The 27,922-nt window shown below is 43.1% G+C and overlaps 3 protein-coding genes across 5 annotated transcripts in view; 1 reads left to right on the top strand and 2 right to left on the bottom strand.

The window, feature by feature from the left end:
* Positions 1-7,255, top strand: part of NHS (NHS actin remodeling regulator) — a 540,422-nt gene extending 533,167 nt beyond the window's left edge. For all 3 annotated transcript variants that reach the window (XM_034434594.3, XM_034434585.3, XM_087871410.1), the window contains one exon: positions 143-7,255. In XM_034434594.3, the coding sequence (XP_034290485.1) occupies positions 143-773 (631 nt within the window). In that variant the 3' untranslated portion in view covers positions 774-7,255. The remainder of the gene's footprint in view (positions 1-142) is intronic.
* Positions 7,256-14,076: 6,821 nt separating this feature from the next.
* SCML2 (Scm polycomb group protein like 2) overlaps positions 14,077-27,922 on the bottom strand; it is a 288,235-nt gene continuing 274,389 nt past the window's right edge. Inside the window, exon 13 of the mRNA XM_060686707.2 lies at positions 14,077-14,210. Within this exon, the coding sequence (XP_060542690.1) occupies positions 14,106-14,210 (105 nt within the window). The 3' untranslated portion in view covers positions 14,077-14,105. The remainder of the gene's footprint in view (positions 14,211-27,922) is intronic.
* LOC148113486 (uncharacterized) lies at positions 17,788-21,317 on the bottom strand. The gene has a single exon (XM_087895641.1). It carries the CDS (start codon positions 19,660-19,662, stop codon positions 17,788-17,790), a length of 1,875 nt encoding a protein of 624 aa, XP_087751767.1. The 5' UTR covers positions 19,663-21,317.

The raw sequence follows: 27,922 nt of genomic DNA, 5'->3' as shown, positions 1-27,922 counted from the left end.
AATGGACCCCAAAATGCTATGCCATATACATATAACATATAATTATATCAAATTTTATTATGTGTAATTAGATAAATGCACATAGGTATGAATATTTATGTTTCAGTACCATGAATATTGAATATAATTCTTTTCATAACAGGTCAAAAAGGAAAGTGCTCGGAAGAAAGGATTCTGGAGACCTTTCTTCAAGGAACAGACTGAAAGCTTCATCTAGTAGTAATAGTGTGTCTTCTGTCAGCAGCACCTCACCTGTTACTAATATTCCCCTCACTCTGACCAGTGTGGGAAGTCCAGCATGCAGCCAGAGGTCTCCTGGACCTATTTATCGGAATGCCAAAAAGTCCAGTACATCAAATGAGGAATTTAAACTACTGCTCTTGAAAAAAGGTAGTCGGTCTGATTCTAGCTATAGAATGTCAGCCACTGAGATACTAAAGAGTCCTATTTCTCCCAAATCTCCTGGAGAACTAATTGGGGATACTCTTCAAACTGCAGATGAACCCTTCCAAGCCTCATCAAGAGCTGAGGCATTAGCTCCTCACTCTCCTTGTCCCCCGAGGATAAACGTAGAAGGGTTTTCTTCCAAAAGTTTTCCCACATCAGCATCTTCACGTGTAGGACGATCACGAGCACCTCCAGCTGCAAGCAGTAGCCGATACAGTGTCCGCTGCAGATTATATAACACCCCAATGCAAGCCATTTCAGAAGGAGAGACAGAGAATTCAGATGGGAGCCCACACGATGATCGATCTTCTCAAAGCTCAACATAAGTTGCCTAAGGGTCTGAGCACAATTCTGACTGTTAAATGGGGGAACTCTGCATTTGATAAGCTCATTTCACTTTAAAAAGCCTATTCTGTAGCAGTCAAATATCTTACAAGGCAATATGTGATGCTTGAAAATGTTAAAGAGTGCTGAAAGATGGGGTTAAATGATCTGTAGGTATTTATTACGACCCATTTTCTATGACTAGAAATATATGGTTAACCTTTAATTCCTCCCCCCCCCCTTTCCACCCTCAGTGTAAATTTATCCAGTTTTCTAGATTCCTTTTTTCTCTCCAGAAACATAACATTACTGTTGTGCTTCCCTAGGGGTAGCAAACATAAAGTTGGTGACGAATTAGTATTTTTTTACATTAAAATGAATTGAAACAAAATAGAATAGACAAAACAAATGTAAATTTACGTATTTTTGATAAGCAAATGTAAATAAAATTATTGCAGAGAAAAATGTGGTGGGTGACAAATGAAAACTATCTTATATGATAACAAAGGATAAAGATATGGTAATGACTGTATTCTGTGAATACAATTTTCAGATCAAGTTTATTTACATATCAATCACTACCACTATTAAATAATTGAAGCCTCTATCATGAATTTAACACTTGGATTAGTGGAATTCCTATTAATAAAAACTATGAAATTAAGTGATATCTGAATTTCTTTGACAATGTCATTCCAAGCAAGCTAATTTTAAAATGAATTCTTTGAAAAGAGGCTAGTTGACAAATACTACAATGTTTATAAACCAGGTTTTCTGCTCTGGCTTCCCCCTCTTAAGAATTCTGAGAAGTGTAGCTATGTGGAATTTTTTGGGTATATCAAAAATTGTGTCACTTTTGACTGATTTCTTCACTTGTCATTTAAAACAATTTTAAAGTTCTTTAAAGTTTGTTGCCATTTTCATTTCTTTATTTAGTTTCTTTCCTTGTCACCCTCCACTTCTTTACATACTGCAGTTCTCTTAGGAAATCTTTGTGTTGGTTTTCAGATTTGTGTTGGATGGTCTTCTCTGCATTTGCTGCACGATGATCTAATAAAAATATTATTTCTTAAATACTTATAAACAAGGTATTGCTCTGAACATGAGGACTGCAAAGAAACTACAAAAGTAGAAACATTAAAGAAAATCTAAAAAAGGAATCTAAAGCTCATATAAATAGCCGTAGATTTAAAAAATGGGAAAGAGAAGTTTTAAAATAAAGGAAAATAGACAATCAGCCAAATATTCATTTGTTATTAGAACAATAGAAGAAAAATGAAATAGAGGAAAATGAGGTTTACTAAGCAATAGTATGTTAACAACATACAAAATATGAAAAATATATGCAAAGATCTGCCTTAAAAGTCAACTTACAATTGAAAGAAACTAGCATTAATCATCAAAATCCAAATAGAACAGTGAATTTTAAAAACTAATTAGATACATGATAGACACATACAAATGCGCACGCGCGCACACACATACTGAGAAACTCTGAGATACTAATAAAACCTGGTACTATTCTAAGACAAAATCTTTTAAAGTGACATTTTGGGATGGCTCAGAGATTGAGAATTTAATACTAAATTAAAAGGTTTTTTAAAATTTAAATTTGAGCCTTGAGTAACTGAATCCTAGGCTATGCTCATATCCCATTTATTCCATTTTAGTTAGTGTATCCTGAAATTTGATGAACCTGCTAAAATTAGCTGTATTTGAATAAATATATTAAGAATTGCACTATTATGCAGCAGTCTTCAACACTGCAATTTAGCAAATATTATTGAAGTTCAAACATTTTTATTCAATTAAACAATTTGCCTTCCATTTCCTTCTCAGTGAATAGATTGATAACGATTTATTGTTCCTGTTTTTTTAACCTGGAAATCAAATCTCCTCTTATTAAGAGCTGTGGTGGTGCAGTGGTTAGAATTCAGTACTGCAGGCTACTTCTGCTGACTGCTTGCAATTTGGCAGTTCGAATCTCACCAAGCTCAGAGATGGAAGGTTGACTCAGCCTTCCATCCCTCCAAGATCAGTAAAATGAGGAGCCAGATTTTGGGGGCAATATGTTGACTCTGTAAACTGCTTAAAGAGGGCTGTAAAGGACTGTGAAGCGGTATATATTTATTTATATGTGAAAGTACCTACATCTGCAGTTCTCTAAGAAAATCCTTAAATTGGCTTTCAGATTTCTGTTGGATGGTCTTCTCTGCAACTGCTGCAGGATGATGATGATGATGATGATGATGATGATGATGATGATGATGATGATAATAATAATAATAATAATAATAATAATAATAATAATAATAATAATAATAATAATAATAATAATAATAATAATATGTTTGAGTAGTTATAACCAAGGAATTGCACTGAACATGCAGACTGCATAGAAACTACAGAAGTAGAAACATTAAAGAAAAACTAGATTTTTAATCTTACCCAGTCATATTATACCATATAGTACAGTACATATAATAACTCTTTGCATACAGTAGCTAGTATAATCCATAGTATTCCAGCTGCAGTCATGCCTACTGCAATATGCTTGTAATGACAAATTTTATTTGCATGAAGAGAATAAATTTGTTAAGTTATTACAAACTCAGGAAAAATAATTTAATTTTTTTTAAATTACAAAACAAAATCCCATTTATATCAAGATCTTTCTTTACTGCTCCTTTACTCTCATAGGAATGCCAAAATTCTGGATTTCTGAGTTGTGTTTTATAGGCTAGCAATACTTTACTATAGGGCTGGAAATTTAATCAAGACGTTTTTCTTTAAATTGGGACTGTGTCAATCATCAGTAACATTTATACACTGCCTTAAATTGCTCATTCCATAACAGCTAGACAATAATTTGATCTGGTTATCTGTAGATTTGGCTCATTACTTGTATAGACCACTACAGACCACCATGAGCTCTGCCTTTAGTTCTCCACCTATCGATAATGTATCCATCATTTTTATCTGTTTCATAGGTTTGCTGTGAGGATCAAATGGGAAAGCTCTTTAAAAGAAAGTTGTGTAGGCTACAAAGGTGATTAAATAGTGTGATTAATATTTCTCTTATGTGCAAGCTATTGAAAAACAATAAAATATATTGCTTTTTAATTCCTTTGGTAATGGCATAATTGTCACGTTGTCCATCATCTTGTAGATTTAATAATTCAGTGTTTCAGTTCTAACAAAGAACTACAATTCCCAGAGTTCTTAGGGGAAGCCATATCCAATGAACAGGTATGAGAGCTATAGTGCCACCATAACTATTAGCATTGGTGTTTGGAATGAAAAACACATGTAAAAAGGACAGCAGAAATAACATTTTAAAAAAAACCTTTTAAGAAAAAATGTTAGGTATCCAGCTTTTTCTATGATATTTGGCACTTAATATGGCCAGTGATTATAGTTGTTTCATACTACTATTACAACTAGATTGTTGGGAAACCTAGCAATGCTCTGATAAATAAAACAAAATTAATTTCATGTTCATAGCTTAGTAACTATTAAGCATGCAACAAATGCTATTGATTCACGAATAAACTGTACAATAATAATTCAATGAAGCTTTGTATGGACAACATTCATCCTACCTGAATATTTATAAAAACGACACTGAAAAAAATAAGAACTAGGCATATGTATGCATTCTTTATACATCTCATAAACATGGAATGGGGAAAGTCTCTGATTCATATTGCTCAATTACATTCTATCTAGATTTTATTAAAATTGTTTACAATACTAGGAAAGGAGTCCATAATAGATGGGGTGCAGAAGAAATCAGAGCAAATATTATGACTAACTGAAAGCAGGGGAAAGCAGGATTACTTGAAGTTGCTTGAAGTTTTTTGTTAGAAGACCAAAAGCAAAAGTATGCTGATGGATCAAACTACAGTAGGGATTTTTAAAAGTCATCTCAGATATAATCTTTTCCCAAGATATAACACAATAGTTTGCCATGTGTAACCTGCTCTAAATTGAATGATTTGAATCGGGTTGTAAAATGCAGTGTATCAAACTGGAGAACTAATTAAAGCAGAATTTAGGAAGAAAGATTTTGAAACTATTTCGGGATGAAATGTATCCTCAAGCTCTGACTAAGTCCAGTAACTGATTTAAGTAAGTAGTCACTAGTAGAGAAATGTAGCTCCTGGGGAAGGTGGCTTCAAACAGACATAAATTCTTGTAGGAATCTAGGAAAAGTAAAAATCAGGGGAGGATTATTTCTTACAATGCTCACAATAAGTATGAGAACATTAACTTTAAAATTGAGCAAATTATTGCATATATTCAAAATTAACTATTTTTTCCTTTGAAAAGGAAAAAGTGATAAAATGATTGATAAAAACACGCAGTATTTAGGACCAGGGAGACCAAATTTCTAAGTATCCTCTGGTTATGGTAGCTCAATTGTTGACTTTGGGCTGATCAGTTTCTTTCAGTCCAACTCTCTGAAAATATTGAGTACAATGCCTTGAGCTCCTAAATGAAAGGCATGGTAGAAATATAACAAACAAATGATATTAATGTGCAGTAATTGTAACTAACTAATGAAAGCAGAATTTAGGAAGAAAGGTTTGAAACTATTTTGAGATGAAATGTATTGTCAAGTTTAGTTTAAGCCCAGTAACTGATTTAAGTAGGTAGTCACTGGTAGAGAAAAATGGGGAAGATGGCTTCAAACAGATGTAAATTCTTGTAGGAATCTAGGAAAAGTGAAAATCAGGGGAGGATTATTTCTTACAATGCTCATAGTAAGCAATGAAAATACTTACAATAAGTACTAGGTTGTCAAAAAGGAAGTGAAAGAGAATGTGTTGGAGGGAGAGAAAGATTAATGTCACTTTTTTTAAAAAGTCACACAATTGGTATGCAAGGTCTAAGTGCTGTTTAAGATCACTTTCCCTAAGATTACAAGAGCTATTTTACTATTTGATTTGAAGGTTGATTATGTCTCTTAATGCTAAAGTGAGAGATCATCAATTACAATGCTTTGATGTTATAGTCAAATTCAGTACTATTCTCATTTAGGACCAGAATGCTAAATCTGTTCAATAAAAATGCTACATAAGGTATATTAAAAGTTGAATTGGTTTGTTCAAAATACAAGACCTATAAGTGTCATCCAGGCAATTTATGCAGTTATTGGTATATCAAACCAGAGTTCCCCAACCTTTTCAGCCTTGTAGAGCAGCGGGGGGGAGGGGGGCAGGCATGGTTCTGTGTGAGTGGCCAGCAAGCCCACATGCACACGCAGTCCATTTGTGCGAGCGGCGGGCACACATGGTAGTAGTGGGCTGCGCCCTGGTGTTTGGGGACCCCTGTATCAGATTCCATATAAACATTACAGATTTATTCCGCTGAAGCACAGAATTTGAATGAGAAGGCAGATAAATAATTCTATGTGATGCTCACAAAACTATCACAACCTCTTACTTTGTTTACAAAAAAAATCCGTAACAAAGCATTTCTATTTTCTATTTATAACAATAAAGCCCAAGTTATGATGGATTATAAATCTACTTTAAAAAACTATTTTTGTTATTATTTGCTAACTCAGATTGAGCACTCTGTTACAGGCATCTGAAGTTCTGATGCTTCCTGTCAAATCAGGCAGAAGCAAAATTTACCATATAGAATATTAATATCCATTAACAAAGTGATATTATGTGATAACAATGTGAGCAACTTCTGCTGATAGAGTGTTCTGATAAAAATTATCAGAGACCACAATTACCTAGGAATAAGCTTCACTGAATACAGTGAGATTTATGTAAATGTTTATAAGGTTGTGCTGCACAAGTAGGATGTCTTCAGAACCCTCCAAAGAAACAAAGCTTAACATCTCATCTTGAAACAGAGAATAAACCTAGAAACATTTCTAATTTATGAATCATAATGATAACTTGTGATTCTGTTGTTTGCACTGATGTTTCAGAGTAAGTTTTGAAGTTAGGCACTTGTTCATTTGGTAACATTTTCTTTTGTAATATTTTGGCAGCATAGAGTATTGATTAATTGTAGAAATAAAGCATATGTGTGCATTTGCCAAAGGTCATGCTGATAAGAGTGCATTTGCTGCAATTGTGGCAGATTTAAAGAAATATCTAGGTTATGACTTAAAAGTTTAAAAACTAATAAAGGAGGTTACAGTGTAACTATTTTGGTACTAGCACCAGTTCATGCTGGCAGAAAAGACAACGGTTTATGGACTTGCATCCATTTTGTATTTTTGTAATATTTGTAAATAGAACTTTTTAAATTGTTTCTTTTTGTAAAATGTTTTCAAAGTTTACATTAAAACCAAGCCAGTTTGTATATTTTAGAACTGTGCAACACTTTAAGTCTTGTATTTATTTTTAGTAAAACAGTGACAGTTTCAGTGTGAATCCCCTCTAAAATGTGTCAGAAAAAGGTCTGATTATCTAGGAAATGTGTATAGAAACTTTAAATAAATGTGACTGCAATTAAATCACTCTGTTTTCTTTATTTACCATCGGTCAACAAAACAAAAGTTCCACTGGCTCATTGTCTACTGGATGATACAGATGCCTCTGTGATAGCTATGAACAGCATATGAATGAGTGAACTGTTAATTATTTTTGTTCTCATACAGCTGATATGTAAAAAGTATAGCTTCTCTTCACCTAGAAATGAAACAATAAACAGTCACCAAGAGGATGATTCTACTGACATAGCACAGTAAAACTGCTAATGTAATATGATTATTAAATCAACAAATATCAACAAAAATCAGAATTAACACTGACTCATAAGAACAATAACTCTTGCCTATATACCAAAGCTCAGATAATGAGAATTACAATTAAGCTTTTTGTACAGGAAGATAAAGTGACAGACAGCACTGAAATTTCTTTGGATACTCTGGATTGGCAAATGGTAGAAGAAAGAACAAGGGGATCTGTTGTTCTAGTATTACAAGTAGGGAGGAAAAGGGGAGGGAACCCACCAGTTAAGGACTGTGTGAACTGCCACTCAGATTAAATATTGTGGCCAAAGTGAAGGGAGGACTGAAATTGGGGGAAGGATTTAGTAGGCCAGCTTAATTTCCAGGCATGTCCGAAATAAACAGCTGGACTCCTATGCTGACTCTCCTGTGTCCCTGCTGAGAAATACTGCATACTTTGCTACCATGAAAGCCAGACTTTGCTTTCATACTGGTGATTCAGAATTTCAGCCCTGCAAAGCAAAACTGCTGTTTTGCTCTGCCTGGTGTTCAGGATCCCAGTATCCTTTCCCTTTTTTAGCAGCCAAGTGTCAGAAGAATCTGATACTTCATTATAGGTAGTCCTCAACTTACAACCATTTGTTTAGTGCCCATATGAAGTTACAATAGCACTGAAAACAGTGGGTTATGGCTGGTTTTCACACTTAACAACCATTGCAACATCCCCATATAATCAAAATTCATATGTTTGACAACTGGCACTTATTTATGACAGTTACAGTGTCCCAGGGTCATGTAATCACCTTTTGCGACCTTCTGATAAGCAAAGGCATTGGAGAAACCAGATTCACTTAACAACTGTATTATTAACTTAAAAACTGCAGTGATTCACTTAACAACTGTGGCAAGAAAGATTATGAAACGGGGGCAAAATTCCCTTCCCAATTGTCTTGCTTAGCAACAGAAATCTTGGGCCCAATTGGGATCATAAGTAGAGGATTACCGGTACAGGGCAAACTTCCTGCTGATCTGCTTTTAGGAATTATTGTGGTTTATCATAATCTTTAATTGGTTACTCTCAGGGGGGAGAGGGGGTTACAAGACTCTTCTACAAGCAAAATAATGATTGAATTTGTTTAATGTTAAAAGGTAGGATAAAAGCATTAAACAATATCCTATTACACAGGCTATGCTTTACACAAACAATGGTAGAGAATTTGCCCAAGCAACAGCCGCTATGCTCTCCCTAAAATGGAGACAAACAATTTAATAGTATAATTGAATTATATATTTAAAAAATGAGAAGTATTCATATTGTTCCCATTACTTCATTTTAGAAAGTAAAGAACAACATGGAACAACATGGAATAACAGAGTTGGAAGGAACTTTGGAGGTCTTCTAGTCCAACCTCCTGCTCAAGCAGGAGAATCTATGCCATTTCAGACAAATGGCTGTCCAATCTTTTCTTGAAATCCTCACGTGATGGGGCATAAGTAGTGATTATTACAAATTATTTATCATAATTCTGGCATCAGAAATTATTTTAAAATACTGCAAATGTTATTTTAAATGCTTTTTTATTATTAGAGAACACAAATTGCACACTTGCTACCTTTCTCTTCCATAGGACATGCGCATGCGCAAGATGGCGACTTCCCTGTGACTCCGGTGTTTCGGGGGGGTGATTATGGCTTCAGGGGGCCTTTGAAGGGCTGAATTTCGATCGCTGCAGCCCTGGCCCAGCTGGAGGAGTGTTGAGGCTCTCTGCTGAGGGGTCTCCGGCTTCTTAGAACGTCCTGGAGGCTCGCGGAGGCTCACGGAGGCTCACGGCTTGTGGAGACCACAGGACGGTGAGAGCGGCCCGAAGGAGGAGGGGGCGGCGGCAGACCTCCCATGGCGAAGGCGGCAGAGCCAGGAAGACGGCGTCAGCGCCGCGGCGATGGCGGTGATGCGGCACCCTCGTCGGGATCCTCGCCAGCCCAATCTGCCTCCTGGACATGTGCTAGGGCGGTGAGGGGGGCGAGGTGAGGACGGGGAGGCTGGCAACGGTGGCGGCAGCGATGCTGGCGGCGTGGAAATGGTGGCCGCCGGCTCAGGGAAGGAGCCATCGCAGTTTGGTGTGTGGGAGTGTTGGAGATGGTGGCAGCTGCTTACTCGTGGCGTTAGATCTCCTGGGTGATCGTGGGGCGTTGTTTGGCCCTTGGTCGTCCCAGAGGCCTTCATGTTGATCTATGAAGGCTGGGCGAGACGAGCAGCATGATTATAAGGAAGATCTGGAGGGATGGGGGAGAGCTGGACCATGACTGAGGGTTTTTCCCCCCTCTGGCGTTTGTTGCCTTGGCTCTCCTCTTTTCCCTCCCATCATCTCCTGGACTAGGTGTCATCTTGACCTCCCTGGAGTTTTTTTGACTGTTATGATCTCCACCGTTGAGCCTGCCCTGGACTATGTGGACTGACCTGATCCCATTCTTTCCCTCCATTGAATGGAGGTTTACATCTGGGGATTCAAGTCTTGGTGGAGTGGGTCTACAGCTGCTGTCTCAACTCCGGTTCCTTGGACGATCGTGGTTGACCAGCCGCCGTGAGAGGGGGGCTGGGTCACCCTTTACTGGTCCGAAACAGCATTCTTACTCCTGCCATTGCCGTGAGAGGGCAATGAGGTCCTATGTGTCCCATTGGAATTCTATTGAAGCCTGGCATTCACTCCTCTTGACTGTGATAACATCAAATTGTCCCCTGGCTATTGGCCATGGATTATCACCTCCCCTTGATGTCCAGATGTACTCGGTGAATGACCTTTGTGCCCTGCGAGATTCCCCCCTCTCGCAGGTTTGGCCCTCTTCGTTATCGAGGGCCTATCTTGATGACGGGCGTTGGAGCCCGGAGAGATGGCATGCGGCAAAGAAGAGTTTGAGGGGTTTTTTAAGTGGGTTTTTTAGTGGGTTTTTAACAAAAATTTTAAGGGGTTCGGGGGGGATTAGGGTGGGTTCTGGGGGAAATCCACTGGGTTCAAGACCAGCCTTAGCGAAGGGCTGCGACATTAGGGACGTAGAACCGGAGGTCGGGGAGGGGGTTGGAGTTCGATTTGAAGAGGGCTGTTCCATCAGTATAGTGAGTGGGAGGGGCAGATATGGCGGAAGCTGGGGACCACATCATGTTCGGGGAATGCGCACTCGCTATCTTAGAGCGATTGCACACTCCGGTCCCCAATGCTTTTCTCGTTCCCCAGGCTGTCCAGATTCTCAGGGCCAGAGCCTCCGGCTGATGTTATGCAATGCCAGGTCCGTTGTTAATAAAGCCCCCCTCATTCACGATCTTATTCAGGAGGGGGAGGTGGACCTAGCGGGCATTACGGAGACCTGGTTGGGCCAGGAGGGGGGAGTTCCCCTCGTGGATATATGCCCATCAGGCTTCCGTGCATTTCATCAGCCTGTTACAGGAAAAATGACGGACTAGAACAAGCTCTTCAGTGCAGGAAATAGTTTATTTGCGCAAGGTTCAAACAGTCCAAAGACAGCGAAAAGTCTGAACATTGATGGCTGATTTCAACCAGATATTTATACAGTATAAAGACAAAGTTATTACGAAGAGTGCAACATTTCACACGTAGAAGTTACCCTTTAATCTATCTCTAGGAAAGACATAACAGCCTGGTTCCCACAGGCTCAGATTCTCAGCTCCGGAGCTCAAGACATAATAAAAGAGGAGATAAAGGGGCTCAAAGGCGCCTCAAGAGCAGTAAAGAGGACAGTAAGGGAAGCAGTATTTCTTCTCTAAAATCTACATGACATTTGGGGTGTAATAAACATTTAAACAACAGGATATATCTGTTTAGGGTCAGTTTGCCCTTTTACAATGCTGTACCTACGTCAAATACCGTTTGTCAATTCAGCACCTTGGCACGGAAGAGGCACTTCTGCCTTGACCAAAGATTTGGATTTCTAATATTTGAGTTTTATCCCAATATCGAATCTTAGCCTGGCTCATACCCCCCCTTTGTGACTCATCTGAGATAACCAGACGAGTCACACCTCTAAGTCCTCTTCCTGCTGGAGCCTTTTATAATCCCACATAGCCATCACCTGAGCAGTAGTCTTACGTTCCACCAGCAAGGATAGACTTTTAGAGATAGTTTTAACAAACAGAGGTAAAATACATGGGAGAAAAATACACCCTGCAGCTATTAATCCTACCAGGCCAAAAATGGCCTGCAGGCCAGGTAACTTTGGCCACCATCCTGAAAACATATCCTGTAAATTAAGGCCTTTCCACGTCTGGACTGGCACATGAGCTATTTTAACCATTTTGTCTGTTATTTCCTTAATAACTTTTCCGCTTTCATCAACTTCTATACAGCAGTTAGTCAAATTAAACTTTCCACATACCCCTCCTTCCTTAGCTAACAAATAATCTAAAGCTAATCTATTCTGCATAATATATGTCCTTGATTTGACACTTTCCCTAGCTAATTGAGTAAGACCTTTTACAGTTTCATTGGTAATGATTTCAACCACCGCTTGCAGACGAATTAAACGGTTCAGAATGTATATAGGGGTCCGATAGCCATACATGCCATCTTCCGCCCATGTAGCCGGTCCATAAACCTCAATAATTCGCTCTGCAGGCCATTCTTCACTCCCCCAACTACGCTGGTTACCTCCAACCCTAACTTTTCCTATTGCCGATGTATCTACATGCCTTCTTTGTCTTAAGTTTCCCACCTCATCATATACCGGGACATCTAACACCTGTCGGGTTTTAAGGGGAAGCAAAAAGAATCCAGGTCTAATTAATCCCAAGACACAGGCTCCACACCAGGATTTAGGTAGGACCCCGTATGCCATCTTACCACATATCCAGTATAGCCCATCAGGAGCCAGCCATTCAAGGGTCTGATTATCTGGATCCTTTAAAAAGGATAACCCGTTTACTTTAAACAAGGCCATTTCATCAGGTCCCTCTGTGGCATTTGCTCCTGACCACCATACCTTACTTTCCCATTTTCCTGTACATATGAGGTTTCCCACCTGATAACAGCCTGGCACAATTTTTCTCTGAAAACAAACATTCCCTACCAAACTAGTAGTCAAGGTCCAGTCTCCATCCTTACCCTTATTATATGACAGATTACCCTTATAATCCATTTCTAAGACTTTGGAATAATTTAATTCCTGGGCTTCCCATGGCCATTTTTCTCCCATGTTAGTTCCTCCACAAACAAAACAATTTGATACATTCAGGGTATGGGCTATGTCTTCGGCTAATTTGACAAAGGTATTTGTTACATGACTAGGAATTTCAGGTACATTCAACTTCTCCATTTCCAAATAATATGACCAGAACAATCCTTTCGTATCCTGTGTCGCTCTGGTAACTTTAGTGACATACCATCGAAGGGTTACAAGAAGATCCTTTCCCTTCGCATAGATCCCTAATCCATAGTCCTCCTTCCATAATTTTGTCGGGGTACATGTAATCTTTATAGGGTTACATTGGTTTCGTTGACAGTTACTACTAGCTACCCCGTTTTCCAGCTTACATCTTTGAGAGCCCCCTGGCTGATCTCCCGTCCACATAACTGCACAAGCCCAGTATGGACAATAACTGTATGTGTCCCAATCACTACATTCTCCATGCTTTCAGCACATATACTTTTTGTCCAACATATCACTTCTTTCCCATTCAAATGTCCCACATGTTGACTTCCACACATCACAGTTACGATTGATAGCTAAACAGGCATCAAATGTTATCTCTACTGGCTTTCCTAAATGTCTAAACTCCGTCTTATTTAAAAGTTCTTCTCTCCCACAATCTGTTGTGTATATTGACATCTCATAAGTAGTGATTTGCTTAGCTTCTGCAGGGTTGTAACATTGTACCTTATCATTCAACATACACATGTGATATATGGTATTATTTACCTGACAGGTTTGGGGTTTATACTCCCCACACCCGTCAGGCTTCTGAGTGTGATAGATCAAAGTTTTAGAAACCCGTGTTCCCTGCAATGTTGTGCGTATGCATGGGTCACAGTTCTCCTCACTCACCGCTTCTGTCATGGGAATGTCTAGTTCACTTCGTAGTCTCATTACCCATCCGCTCATCCATAATCCCAGTCCAATGATTACCATATTCTGCATCCTCCCGGTCCTTTTTGTTCTGATCCCTCAATGCTCTCTCAACGGTGGGGGTAACCTTAAGTGTATAATAAGATGTCTTTAACCCTATCACCAAATAGTGTTCTAGTACTTCTTCTATGATCTTTATGTCACACTCAAGCAAACACCCTGTACATAAAACACAGTCTATACAATGAGCGCAACAACAGCACTCACATCCACAATTGCAGAACCAACACATTGGGGAAAAAAATCTTAATACATTCAGAAATCGCCCCTTTGCTTATTACAATCAAGATTTCTTTAATAACTAAACAGTTTATACTGAGTGGGTGTTCAGGAGCAGATCCGGGCAGTTAGGAATTGGAGTAGCTGGTGCCGTGATGTTCCTTGGTCATCCACAAAACCACTGTTTATACCTGTAAAACACAATAATCGACAGAACCAATATCCCCAATCCCCAACACACCCACATCCAATTCTCCTCCCACATGGATCCTTTGTTCTTCAGTCACTTGTCGTTAATCAGTTTCCAAAAGAATACGACAACCCGGGTATGTAGTTCACTCTTATGATCCGTTGAGGATCCCCACAATCGACCACACCTCCAAGTATCCTATATAAAATAGAAAAAAAAAACTATTTTTGAGCACGCTTGAATGTAAGCTTAGTAGGGTTTTGTTTATCCACGACCACTTTCCAGCCAGTTTCTGCTGCCGCCTTGACTCGTGTCCAATGGATCCATGACTTTGATTCTGCAATCTTAATAGCAAGGGGAGAAGTCATAATAACAGTAAAAGGTCCCTTCCACCGTCCTTCCAGTGGCTCTTTCTTCCAATGTTTGACCCACACTTGATCCCCTGGTTTAAACGGATGACAATGGGTTATTAACCGGGGGGGCACTTGTTCCATCACGTATCGCTGAAGCCTCTCGACTTGCTTATTAAGTTCTTGTACCATTTCCATATTCCTTTATGCCCCAAATCTGGCCACCCTGCCAAGTTTCTCCTTAACAACCCTGGCGGTCGTCCATACATTAACTCATATGGCGATAACTTGTGCTGGCCCCTTGGTGAGCTTCGAATGGCATACAAGGCTAGTGGTAGAGCATCTGGCCATTTTAAATGACTATCTGTACAAATCTTAGTAATCCTTTCCTTCAGAGTCCTGTTCATGCGTTCCACACATCTACCTGCTTCTGGCCGAAAAGAACTGTGAAACCGCCACTTGATTCCTACCGCCTTTGCAACTGCCTGGTTAATATGATGGACAAACTCGGGACCATTATCCGAAGAGATATGACTAGGAATTCCAAATCTGGGAATTATCTCTTTCAATAATAGTCTTGCCACTTCCCGTGCCTGTTTGGTCTTTGTTGGAAAAGCCTCAGGCCACCCTGTATACATATCCACCATAACTAATAGAGCTCTGAACAATCCACATCTAGGCATATCAGTAAAGTCTATCATAATATAATCCATGGGGATGTATGACCGGGGTATGGCACCAGGGGGCAGTAAGGGCCCTTGTCTTGGGTTAACCTTAGCACATGTAACACACTTTGCAACAGTTCCAGCAGCGACTCCGGCCAGCCCATTGATGTAATAATCTCTTCCTAATGCCAATTCTAAAGCCGTCTTTCCCATGTGTGTTGTTTCATGGGCTAGGCGTACTAGTGTCCATGCCATTGAGGCTGGTACGAAAATCCTCCTGTCTGGTAATACATACCACCCATCTTCAACCTGAGCTTTTAAATCTGTCACTGCTTTCACACTTTCCTGTTGCGTATATGTTGGTTTAATTTCAGGGGGAATAACCCCTAAATCCATTGCTACACAGACAGATAAGTCGGGCAAAGGCCCCTCTTGCTTCGCCGCTTCCCTTGCTTCCACATCCGCTGCTCTATTCCCTATAGCTACCTTATCATCTCCTCTTTGATGTCCTTTACAATGCATCACTGCTACTTTCTTTGGTTTATTTACAGCTTCAATCAGGCGGCTAATAAGATGTCCATGCAAAATACTTTCCCCTGCTGAATCTCTAAACCCTCGTTCCTTATAAACAGCCCCATGTGCATGTAAAGTAAGGAATGCATATTTACTATCGGTCCACACATTCAATGTTTCTCCCTTGGCCCTTTCTAAGGCACGTATCAATGCCCACAACTCAGCCACCTGTGCACTATGTCCACTTCCTAAAGGTCTGCTTTCCACCACTCCTTCATCATCTACAATGGCATATCCAGACACCTGATACCCATCTACAATGTAACTGGATCCGTCCGTGTACCAATTGAACTGTGCATTGGGTAACGGGATGTCCGTTAAATCAGGGCGGGTGGAATAAACTTTATCTAATACTTGTAAGCAATTGTGTTGGGTATCCACTTCCGTTGGCAATAACGTAGCCGGATTCAACCTATTGGACATTACCAAACGCCCCTGGGGGTTCTCAATCATGATTGCCTGATATTTTGCCAATCTCTGCCCACTAATCCATAAATGTCCTTTAGCATCCAAGACGGACTGTACCGCATGGGGAGAGTGCACATTTATTGGACAGGAAAAAGTAAGTTTATTACAATCCTGAATTAATTCTGCAATTGCAGCCAACACTTTCAAACAATGCGGCCAGCCTCGTGCCACTCCATCCAGCTGTTTTGATAAGTATGCTACTGGTTGTTGCCAACTTCCCAACGGTTGAATAAGCACCCCCACTGCAATATTTCTACTTGTGTCTACATACAAATTAAAAGGCTTCTGCAAATTCGGTAAGGCTAACGCCGGCGCCTAAGTCAGCGCAAGTTTTATATCTTTAAAGGCTTTTTTCTGTTCTCCCCCCCACTCAAGGGGTTCTGTATTGGCGCCCCTGGTGGCTGCATACAAGGGTGCTGCCATCAAAGCAAAGTTGGGGATCCAAATACGACAAAAGCCAGCCAACCCTAAAAAGCTTCTCAGTTGTCTCTTTGTTCTAGGTTCGGCCAGCATCAAAACTGCCTGTTTCCGCTCCGGTCCTAAAGCCCTGTGTCCTTTCTCAGTATCATAACCCAGATACCTCACCCTCTCTCTCACCAGTTGAGCTTTCTTCCTTGATACCCGATACCCACACTCGAGTAGCAAGTCTAACAACATTTTAGTATTATTCCAGCATAAATCCTCTGTCTGTCCTGTCACTAAAACATCATCAACATATTGTAAAATTGTGTCCCCCGGTTGCTGAGGCATGTAATACTGCAGGTCCCTAGCCAGCGCTGTTCCAAACAATGTCGGGGAATTTTTAAACTCCTGTGGCAACCTAGTCCATGTATATTGCATTTTTGTGCCCGTATGAGGGTTCTCCCACTCAAAGGGGAACAGCGGCTGGCTTGATGGATGAATAGGAATTGTAAAGAAGGCATCCTTCAAATCAACTACAGAAAACCACCCCGCCTGGGGTGGGATTAAATTTAACAAAGTATATGGATTAGACACGGCCGGGTGTAAGGTAACTGTTCGGCTATTCACAAATCTCAAATCCTGGGCCGGGCGAAAAGACCCGTCTGCCTTTTTAATCAGGATAATTGGGGTATTCCATGGGGATTGAGTAGGCACCAAAACACCCGCTTCCAAATATTTCTGTATACTCTCATAGATAGCATAGATCGCTTCCCATGAGACGGGACGTTGCCTTATTCTTACTGGCATTGCTCCCGGTTTTAGCTCAACCACCACTGGAGGGTGGTGTGCTGCAAAACCTGGTGGATTGTCCTCTGCCCACAAACCCGGCACATCAAACATCCTCCACTTTTCCTCCTTTTCCTTCTCACCGACCTGTCTCTCTATCATCAACCTCCAAATTTCCTCCGGAGAATGTCTTATGGTCATTTTCTGACTGCCTTCATCAAAAGAAATTGTTGCCCCTAATTTGCTCAGCAGATCCCTGCCTAGCAATGGAATAGGGCACTCAGGGATATACAAAAATTCATGTTGGATTTCAGCTCCTTTAAAATCACACATCACAGGCTTTAGGACCTGCCGTCCCATAATCTGTCCTGATACCCCCTGAACCTGGATTTTACGTGATCCAGGGGCTGCAATTTGCTTATTTACAACTGATCTACCTGCTCCTGTATCCACTAAAAACGTTGTCTGCTGGCCCCCTATCCTCATTGTAACCAACGGCTCAGGCGGGGGTTCTTCCAAGCCTGGTCCCCGTCAATCTGACCACACCATGTCTGCCAATCCAATACTCTCTGCTTCTCTTGGTCCGGCACCCCCTCTAGCTCCTCTACCAAAGCCTCGTCCCAAGCCTCTTTGTCCAAATCCTCTATTCAAGCCCCCTCTCATTCCTCGTTCTCCCCTTCTCCCTGCAAACTGCCCCCTCATCCCTGCTCCAAATTCAGGTCTTCTCATCATCCCTCTAGCTCTCATCATCCGTCTGGGGCATTCTCTTTGCCAATGGCCTTCTCCTTTACAATAGGCACATTGGTTAGGACCCAGGGGTGTCCCCGGGTTGGGGTCGAAACTCATTCCTCCCTGTAGTACTACTGCCAATAACTCAGCCTTCTTTTGCATTCTGGCATCTCTCTCCTTCTTTTCCACCTTATCCCTATTGACATACACCTTCCGTGCCAATTCCAACAATTCCGTCATGTTCTTCCCTAGTGCTCCTTCTACCCGCTGCAATTTTCGCCGTATATCCTCATAACTTTGAGCTATAAACCTTTCATTCAACATCCGCACATTATCCCCCTGCCTTGGATCCACCTGTGTATATAACTCATACGCTTCAATCAATCTTTGCAGGAAACTCTCCGGGCTTTCATCCGCACCCTGCATCACTAGAGATGGCTTGGACATATTTACTGGGGGCTTCCCTGCTCTTCTAAGACTTTGCACCACCAAATTCTGATATTCCCTCAAACGTGTCCGGTCCTGTTCCTCCTTAGGGTCCCAGCCCGGATCTATTTCGGGCGCCCGGACCAACACCTCCGGCTGCACATCCGCATCATTTGGCAACATCTCTTTCACACACTGCCTAACTGCCGCTTTCCACTTCTCTCGTTCTTCCGGAGTTAACAGAGTGCGTAACAACTGTTGTACATCCTGCCACGTTGGATTATGTGTTAACATAATAGTTTGAAACAGGTCCGCCATCTCAGTGGGCTTAGTAGTCAGTGGCCCATAATGTTGCTTCCAATTTAAAAGATCAGTAGTAGTAAACGGCACATATTGAAAAAGGGGCTGACATTCCACCTGCCCCTGCTGGTTTACTATTATCTGATCCACCTGACACAAAGGCGCTGTAACTTCTTGCTTGCTAGCCTTCAACTTCGCTGTTACTGCGCGAGTTTGCACCCCCACCTGCTCTCCTCCTGTTGCTTCCTTCAACCCCTTATCATCCCGATCTTCTCCTTCACTCCGACTACCTTCTTCCAGCGAGGGAATTTTCCTGATTTTCGGTCTAGCCCCAGGATCGCTCATGCATCTCTGATTTCCACCTCCCTCTCCTCCTACAGCTCCCGGCAACTGCTGCTGTTGGTCTGGGGGCTGCGCTGGGGGCTGCTGCTGCACTGGGGGCTGCTGCGCTGGGGGCTGCTGCTGCCACAATGGAGCATACGGTGGGGGTCTAACTAACTCCTCCTCATCTTCTGTCAATACTTTTCTCCTTCTTGAATATTCCTCTCCTCTTTTTGCCTGGGTTTTTTCTTGCTCACTTCTCCCCCCTTCTCTCCCCCCTTTAATTTTTCCGCCAGATCTGGATACACACAGCCTGACCATTTCAGCCTGACACTGCAGCAAATCCTCAGCTTTTTCTGTTAGGGCTCTCGCCCATTGATCAATGTATTGAAATTGATCAAGATATTTATCCTGATTTACTACAATCACCCCCCACAACTTATCCACCGTTTCCTCCCTTAATGATCCCTGCGGGGGCCACCCTGTCCCCAATAATGGCCACACATGCTTACATAAAAATTTTAATCGCTCCTTTGATCCTTTCGGATAGGAAGGGTTGCTGAAATACTTGTCAAAACCTTTTAACATGCATGCCAAAGGAGTATTTGGCACGCTCTGAGCCCCTCCCATCTTATCGCACTGCCGTCGACTCGTAGCCCTGGAGACTCACGGCCACTAACAAGAAATGCGATGACTTAACCACCCACACAACCTGACACGGACTTCGTTAGGGTAGCCTACCCCGAGTCCAAGGGAGTGATCAAATCCCTTCTTCTGCCTTCAAAAGAGGCAGGTACAATACTCCTTTACAATATACTCACTTAAAAACGCTCCCACTCCGTAGATTCCTGGCCAGGAATTTGTTCAGACCACCTTTCCTGCACCGCAGGGTTCTTGGACTCGATCAGAGCACCGTCGGGCCCACAGGGTTATCGCGGCTGTCTCCCGGAGATGTATCTCCGTGGCGCCTGGAGAATGTTCAGGAGCGACCTCCCGATGGTCCCGAGGGGTCGAAACGGTCCTCAGCGAAATATCGCCTTGCACCTAGTCCTGCCGCGGTCGCCAGGTGTTACAGGAAAAATGACGGACTAGAACAAGCTCTTCAGTGCAGGAAAGAGTTTATTTGCGCAAGGTTCAAACAGTCCAAAGACAACGAAAAGTCTGAACAGTGATGGCTGATTTCAACCAGATATTTATACAGTATAAAGACAAAGTTATTACGAAGAGTGCAACATTTCACACGTAGAAGTTACCCTTTAATTTATCTCTAGGAAAGACATAACAGCCTGGTTCCCACAGGCTCAGATTCTCAGCTCCGGAGCTCAAGACATAATAAAAGAGGAGATAAAGGGGCTCAAAGGCGCCTCAAGAGCAGTAAAGAGGACAGTAAGGGAAGCAGTATTTCTTCTCTAAAATCTACATGACATTTGGGGTGTAATAAACATTTAAACAACAGGATATATCTGTTTAGGGTCAGTTTGCCCTTTTACAATGCTGTACCTACGTCAAATACCGTTTGTCAATTCAGCACCTTGGCACGGAAGAGGCACTTCTGCCTTGACCAAAGATTTGGATTTCTAATATTTGAGTTTTATCCCAATATCGAATCTTAGCCTGGCTCAAGCCGAGGGCTCAGGGCAGGGGCGGGGGGTGGGGGTGGCGGTTATTATAAAGGAAGGTCTGGATCCAAGGGAGACCACTGTTCCACAGATAGCCGGATGTGAGTCCCTCTTTGTGAAGTGGGGTCGTGGAGTACAGATGGGCTTATTGGTCACGTACCTGGCTCCCTGCCACATGGCAACGGCCTGTTGTGGCCCCGCCCTCTGAGCCTGTCCCATCGGAGGAAGAAAGCTCCGAGCATGAGGAAGAGGAGTCAGCCAGGCCTCCCTCTCCAGGCCCCTCCCCTCTAGCATTGTCTCAAGTGCCGGCCGAGGGAGAGGAGACAGCTGGTTCGGATCAGAGTGATGAAGAAACATCATTCCTGGACGCACGCCTCCGAAGGCGTGATAAACGTTTGCAGCAGCTTAGGAGGCGTGCTAGGGATTAGAACTGAGTCACTGGACCACACCCCAGAGACTATATAATAGAGGGTGGTGGTCAAAGGATCCTTGTGACGAACAAAGCAAACCTTGGATAGTCACTAAAGCCTCGTCCGGAACTGCTGAGAGAAAGATTTAAAGTGTCGGACATTTGGACTCTTGAGTATTTATCTTTCTGTTTTACTTTGAAAATAAAGTCACTTGGCAGACGGTGTGTCTATCGCTGCCAAGTGGGAGATAAGACCTGGGTGTGTTCCAAAGTGTTTCCTTAACCCTCGACTGGCTGTGTTGGTGTGTGTGTGGGTACGGGGACAGATCATCTTGTTCATCACCCCATACTCCATCGTTAACCCACGATGGACCAACAGCTGTAGCAGCAGATACAGCAGATGCTGGAGGCCAATCAGCTTCTGCAACAGCAAGTAGCACAGCTAACTGCCCAACTTGCTTTGGGAAATGCTCCTGCAGCACCACCTCCGCCCCCTCCCCGTCCGAGATGCCCAGTGAACGTGCCAGATAGGTTTTCTGGGCAGCAGGAGATGTTTCCGGCCTTCTTGGGACAATGCCAACTGTTTATGGCGATGAGGCCGGAGGATTTTCCGGATGACCGGGCTCGGGTGGCATTTGTTATCAGCTCCCTCTCTGGCACTGCCGCCCGATGGGCCACGCCCCTGTTGTTGCAAGATAGCCCCTTGCTCCTGGACTTTCAGGGCTTTTTACAACACCTGTGCACCATGTTTGAGGACCCCCTCCGGGGGCAGACGGCAGCGAGGCGCATCAAGGACCTCCGCCAAGGCAAGCGCCCCCTGCAGGACTATATTGCAGAGTTCCGACTGCTAGGCCAGGATTCGGCTTGGAATGAGGTGGCGCTGATGGACGCCTTCCAGGACAGCCTTTCCGACGAGATGCAGGACGAGCTGGTTCGTGTGGAGGCGCCACCGACCCTCGACGCGCTGGTGACCCAATGCCTGCACATCGACGCCCGCCTGCAACGGCGAAAGCCCCGTCGGGCTCTTCCGGAACCATCGACAGCGTCGGCACCCCCGCGTTTCGCACCGACAGCGCTCCGGACCGCACAGCGTTTTGTGGCGACGGCTGAGGAGCCCATGGAGCTCGGAGCAGCCAGACCTCAACTGACGGCTCAGGAGCGGATGCGGAGACGTCAAGGGGGGTTGTGCCTCTATTGCGGCGAGGTGGGACATTTTGCCACCTCGTGTCCCCGGAAGCGGAGTGGACCACTCAAGCCTGTTCCGGAGTCTCGGCGTGACCAGCTGGGAAACGGGCCAGGCCTGGCCTAGGGGAAACTCTGGGTCAGGCACGTGACCATGCCCCGCCGGAGTCGGCGGCTGTGGACTGTGAGCCCCCTCAGCACCTGATTTTGAACACCCGGGTGTTGTTGGCTAACCGGTTGGAGGGGCTCCAGGCGCACGCGCTGGTGCACTCGGGGGCCACCACGAACTTTATGGACTAGGCCTTTGTGGCCCATTACAAAGTCCCCTTGGTTCCAGTGGACCCTCCGTTGAGGGTCGAAACTATAGATGGGCGGGAACTCGTGGCAGGGCCCATCAAAACCGCTACCCAGCCCTTGCACCTCGCCATTGGGAACCACGAGGAGGCGATCCAGTTTTACCTAATGGCGGATCTGCACTTTCCCTTGGTCCTGGGGATGGCCTGGCTTCGGGCGCACAACCCTCAGGTGGCGTAGTCGAGAAACGCCATCTCGTTCCCGAGCCTGCAGTGTGTCGACCACCTTCGCTACACCTGCGCCGGCCAGGACGTCTCTGCCCCAAACGTCTCCTTGCCTCCGGAGCTGACGCCCTTCGCCGACGTGTTCAGCGAGAAGGAGGCGGACCACTTGCCCCCGCACCGACCCTATGACTGTGCGGTGGACCTAATGCCCAACGCGCCCCTGTTTAGGGTGACCCGCTCCCTCCTCCATCTGGAAGTGCGGGATGACCCCTTGCAGGGCCGAGCTGAGGACTTTGTGCAGTATCTGTATGACAAAATCGCTCAGATTCGGGAAGAGCTGGCCTCTGACTGGGTATGTCCGGATGGGATGACTGAGGCAGGTCTTGAGAGTGTTATCTGGGGGGAGTTCGATCCTGTGGCTCCCGAGGACATGGACAGGGTCCTGGGACGGCTGAACGCGACCACATGTTTATTGGACCTGTGCCCCTCCTGGTTGGTACTGGCTTCCCGGGAGGTGACACGAGGCTGGCTCCAGAAGATTGTTAACGCTTCTTTGAGTGAGGGGGTCCTGCCGGCCGCTTTGAAAGAAGCGGTTGTGAGGCCCCTCCTCAAGAAGCCCTCTCTGGATCCGGCTGTTTTGGCTAACTATCGTCCAGTCTCCAACCTTCGCTTTGTTGCGAAGGTTGTTGAGAGTGTGGTGGCGCAACAGCTTCCCCGGTACCTGGATGAAACTGTCTATCTAGACCCGCTCCAGTCCGGCTTCCGGCCTGGGCACAGCATGGAAACGGCATTGGTCGCGTTGGTGGATGATCTCTGGAGGGCTCGGGATAGGGGTTGCTCCTCTATCCTGGTCCTGTTAGACCTCTCAGCGGCTTTTGATACCATCGACCATGGTATCATGTTGCACCGGTTGGCGGGGTTGGGGTTGGGGGGCACCATTCTGCGGTGGTTCTCCTCCTACCTCTCTGACCGGTCGCAATCTGTGGTGACAGGGGGGCAGCGGTCGACCCCGAGGCACCTTGCTTGTGGGGTGCCACAAGGGTCGGTCCTCTCGCCCCTTCTGTTCAACATTTATGTAAAGCCGCTGGGTGAGATCATCCGTGGCTTCGGGGTGGAGTTCCATCAGTACGCTGATGACACCCAGCTGTACATCTCCACTCCAGGCCACCCCAACGATGCCCTTGAAGTGATGTCCCAGTGCCTGGAGGCCGTGCGGGCCTGGATGGGGAGAAACAGGCTCTGACTCAACCCCTCCAAGACCGAGTGGCTGTGGCTTCCGGCGTCCCGATATAGCCAGCTGATGCCATCCCTGGCTATTGGGGGCGAATCACTCGCCCCCACGGAGAGGGCTCGTAACTTGGGCGTCCTCCTGGACGCACGGCTGTCTTTAGAAGATCATTTGACGGCCGTGGCCAAGGGGGCTTTTTATCAGGTCCGCCTGATATGCCAGTTACGCCCCTTTCTAGATCGGGACTCCCTACGCACAGTCACTCAGGCATTCGTCACTTCCCGCCTGGACTACTGCAACACTCTCTACATGGGGCTCCCCCTGGAGTGCACCCGGAGGCTCCAGCTGGTCCAGAATGCGGCCGCACGGGGGATTATGGGGGCAACGAGGCGCTCCCATGTGACACGTCTCCTGCGCGAGCTGCACTGGCTCCCGGTGGTCTTCCGGGTGCACTTCAAGGTGTTGGTGACCACCTTTAAAGCGCTCCATGGCTTAGGGCCGGGGTACCTACGAGACCGCCTTCTGCCACCAATAGCCTCCCACCGGCCAGTACGCTCGCACAGAGTGGGCCTCCTCAGGGTGCCGTCCGCCAGACAATGTCAGCTGGCGACTCCCAGGGGGAGAGCCTTCTCTGTGGCGGCGCCCACCCTCTGGAACAACCTCCCCCCAGAGATACGTACAATAACAGACCTCCGGATTTTTCGTCGGGCCCTGAAAACCCATTTATTTCAACTAGCTGGGCTGGCTTGAGTTAAATTTTAAATTGATTTTAAATTGGGTTGTTTTAATTTATGGCCAAAATATTTAATTATTTTAAACTGCTTTTAAATTTTGTATATACTGTTTTTTACTTTGGCTGTTCACCACCCTGAGTCCTATTTGGAGAAGGGCGGTATAGAAATAGGAACAAATAAATAAATAAAAGCATTCATCCAACTGTCAGATACTAATATCATCCTCATACACATAAAAACAAATCATACAGCTGCTTCTAAAAAACCTAATTTATACTTCAACATTTCTCCAGTTACAATATCTACACCTGCTATCTTCCCATTTTTTCAGTATTCTTCTAGTGTTTATGACTTCTTTTTTTCATTAGTTTTCCTTTGAGGCTATAGCACCCATTTCAAATCCACTCACTGACATAATTGTATTAGTACATAAGCACTATTATCCCCATACAAATCAGTAAAACACTCCTTTCAGCATTCTCTCACTTTATTTTCAGCACACACATACAGGAGCCCTGCACGATCGCAACCTAACTAGTTTGAAGTATGGGCTGTGAAAAAAATCCCAAGACACTAAAGGGCACCATAAACAAAGAGAAAGTTTGGAAACCTCTGGACTGCATTTTTTTCCTACTATTTCTTTCTCCCTATTCACATTATACAATATTTTTCTCTGATTCTCATTTTTGTAACAAAGAGTCCTTCATCCTGCAGTGGATAGACAATGGCTAAAATGATGGTGCTCATCCATTGCTTCTTTCAGTTCATCATTCCACCCAGCATCTTTTTTCATATTTTGTATCAGTACATAATTTCACACATAATTATGTCTCGTTCTATAATTCTTTTTATAATGATGTTCCAGGCAATTTTCACAGCATCTTTCCTTACAACCACTTCCTAGTTATTGGGCTGGGAGATTAATTTGTTAATGTTTGCTCATACAGGACTCATATTTTCTTTTCTTGCACTAGTTCCTGTTTTCACTTTAGTTTTTTTAGTTTAGTGTTTTCCTTTTCTTCATGTCTGTTTTCCCAAGATTCATTATAGACATAACTAAAAACTGTCTGTTCCACATTCAGAATTTCTCAACTTCTTTGAATCCTTCACAAATTATTTCATTGTTTCATCAACATTGAAACAATATTTTAAAATGTATATTATTATTATTTGGCATTGTGCTTGAACCATATATTTGTAACAAAGACTTGTTTTTCTAAGCAAATACTCAATAGTCACCATTCTCATTTAGATTTATCATAGATTTGGTGCTTTTGTTGATTCTTGCAAATAATGCTGGATCTCATGGATACTATTCTGATATACTGTAGTAAGTTGAAATTAAAGTTTGTGATCAAGATACCATACTGTATCGTACCATACCATACCATAACCATAACCATAATCATAACCATAACCATAACCATAATAACCAATCATAGCCATACAATAAAGGACCTTAATCAAATTAATTGTACCTATTATTAATATATATATATTAATTAAGAAGTAAGAAAAATATATACATATACATATAGATATACATACATACATACATACATACATACATACATACATACATACATACATACATACATACATATATATATATATATATATATATATATATATATATATATATATCTTTTTCTTTTTTTGTAGGCTTTTATGTGCATATTCTTTCTAGCCAGGTTCTACCTATGTAAGCTAAGTTGTTCTTCAGCCCTAGTTCTGTGAAATCTCATTCACAAGTTTCTGGGCTTTTTGTATCCTGCTGAAAAGCAACAACTCTGTGCTGCAATTTGGGAGACTCAAATAGCTATTTCTGCCTTATAAGGCGTCATCAGTGAGCCACACCCTCTTCTCAAGTATCCTCCCTGTAAAGGTACAATGTGTCTTTTTCTTTTTTCGTAGGCTTTTATGTGCATATTCTTTCTAGCCAGGTTCTACTTACATAAGCTAAGTTGTTCTTCAGCCCTAGTTCTGTGAAATCTCATTCACAAGTTTGTGGGCTTTTTGTATCCAGCTGAAAAGCAACAACTCTGTGCTGCAATTTGGGAGACTCAAATAGCTATTTCTGCCTTATAAGGCGTCATCAGTGGGCCACACCCTCTTCTCAAGTATCCTCCCTGTAAAGGTACAATGTGCTGTTAAGTATAAGATTTAGCTGGGATCATCAGAGGCTTTTAAAAGCATTTTTTTCTACAACCTCTTCGGCCGAAGAGGTTGTAGAAAAAATATTTATTATTATTATTATTATTATTATTATTATTATTATTATTATTATTATTATTATTATTATTATTAATATTTCTATGCCGCCCACTCTCCGAGGACTCTGGGTGGCTTACACCAAAGACAGTATACTAAATAGCATATTGCCCCCAGCAATCTGGGTCGTCATTTTACCCACCTCGGAAGGATGGAAGGCTGAGTCAACCTTGAGCCAGTGAGATTTGATCCGCTGATCTTCTGAACTAACAGTCAACTGAAGTAGCTGCAGTACTGCACCCTAACCACTGCGCCACCTTGGCTTTTAAAAGTAAAAAAAAAAAAGGTGGCCACGCCCACCCAGTCACATTACCCCCACCACCAAGCCACGCCCACAGAACAAATTTTACATTTCACCACTGAGGTGATTGGCCCCTCCCATAGGAAACAAAAGAGGAGCAAACAGGGAGGGGGCTTTAGCAGGAAACAATTCGTTCATTCCGTGACTCTGAGAAACTCTGTGCCAAGTTTTGCCCTTTGCCTCGTTTGGAAGCAAGTTACATGACAGTTTGCCAATCGAGATAAGGTGTATTGAGAAATATTCCTTCGAAAAACTGTTTGGACAAACCTTGCTTACTGTGAATGAAAGTAATTCACAGTCGTGTAAATAAAAGAGGCTTTGCCGGGACCAATTCCTGTTGCCTGCTTTTTAAGGGAGCCTTAATATTATCATTATTGTTATTACCTTTAACAATATTCACTTTTAACTGAAAGCTATACTCTTGGTAAGTTAGGTACTCTTCACCACAGAATATAAAAGCAGCATTTTTTTCTTTTATGTTTTTTCTTTTATGTTTTAATATGCATATGAAATTCACTCACAGCAAGAATGAATAATGAATAGTTTAGAAATGTTCTATGTAAACTCCTGCTGTTTTAATTCAGATGCTTCCACAGATTTCATGCATTAAAGAATAATCTTACAAGAC

Source organism: Pantherophis guttatus, chromosome 5, assembly GCF_059756535.1.
Source record: "Pantherophis guttatus breed Tessera chromosome 5, ASM5975653v1, whole genome shotgun sequence".
Lineage (NCBI taxonomy): Eukaryota > Metazoa > Chordata > Lepidosauria > Squamata > Colubridae > Pantherophis > Pantherophis guttatus.
The sequence above is the reverse complement of the archived record's forward strand: the minus strand, read 5'-3'. Positions and strand labels throughout refer to the sequence as shown.

Coding starts and splice junctions, on each gene's coding strand:
- LOC148113486 (XM_087895641.1), bottom strand. CDS start 19,662: ATGGGAGGGGCTCAGAGCGTGCCAAATACTCCTTTGGCATGCATGTTA.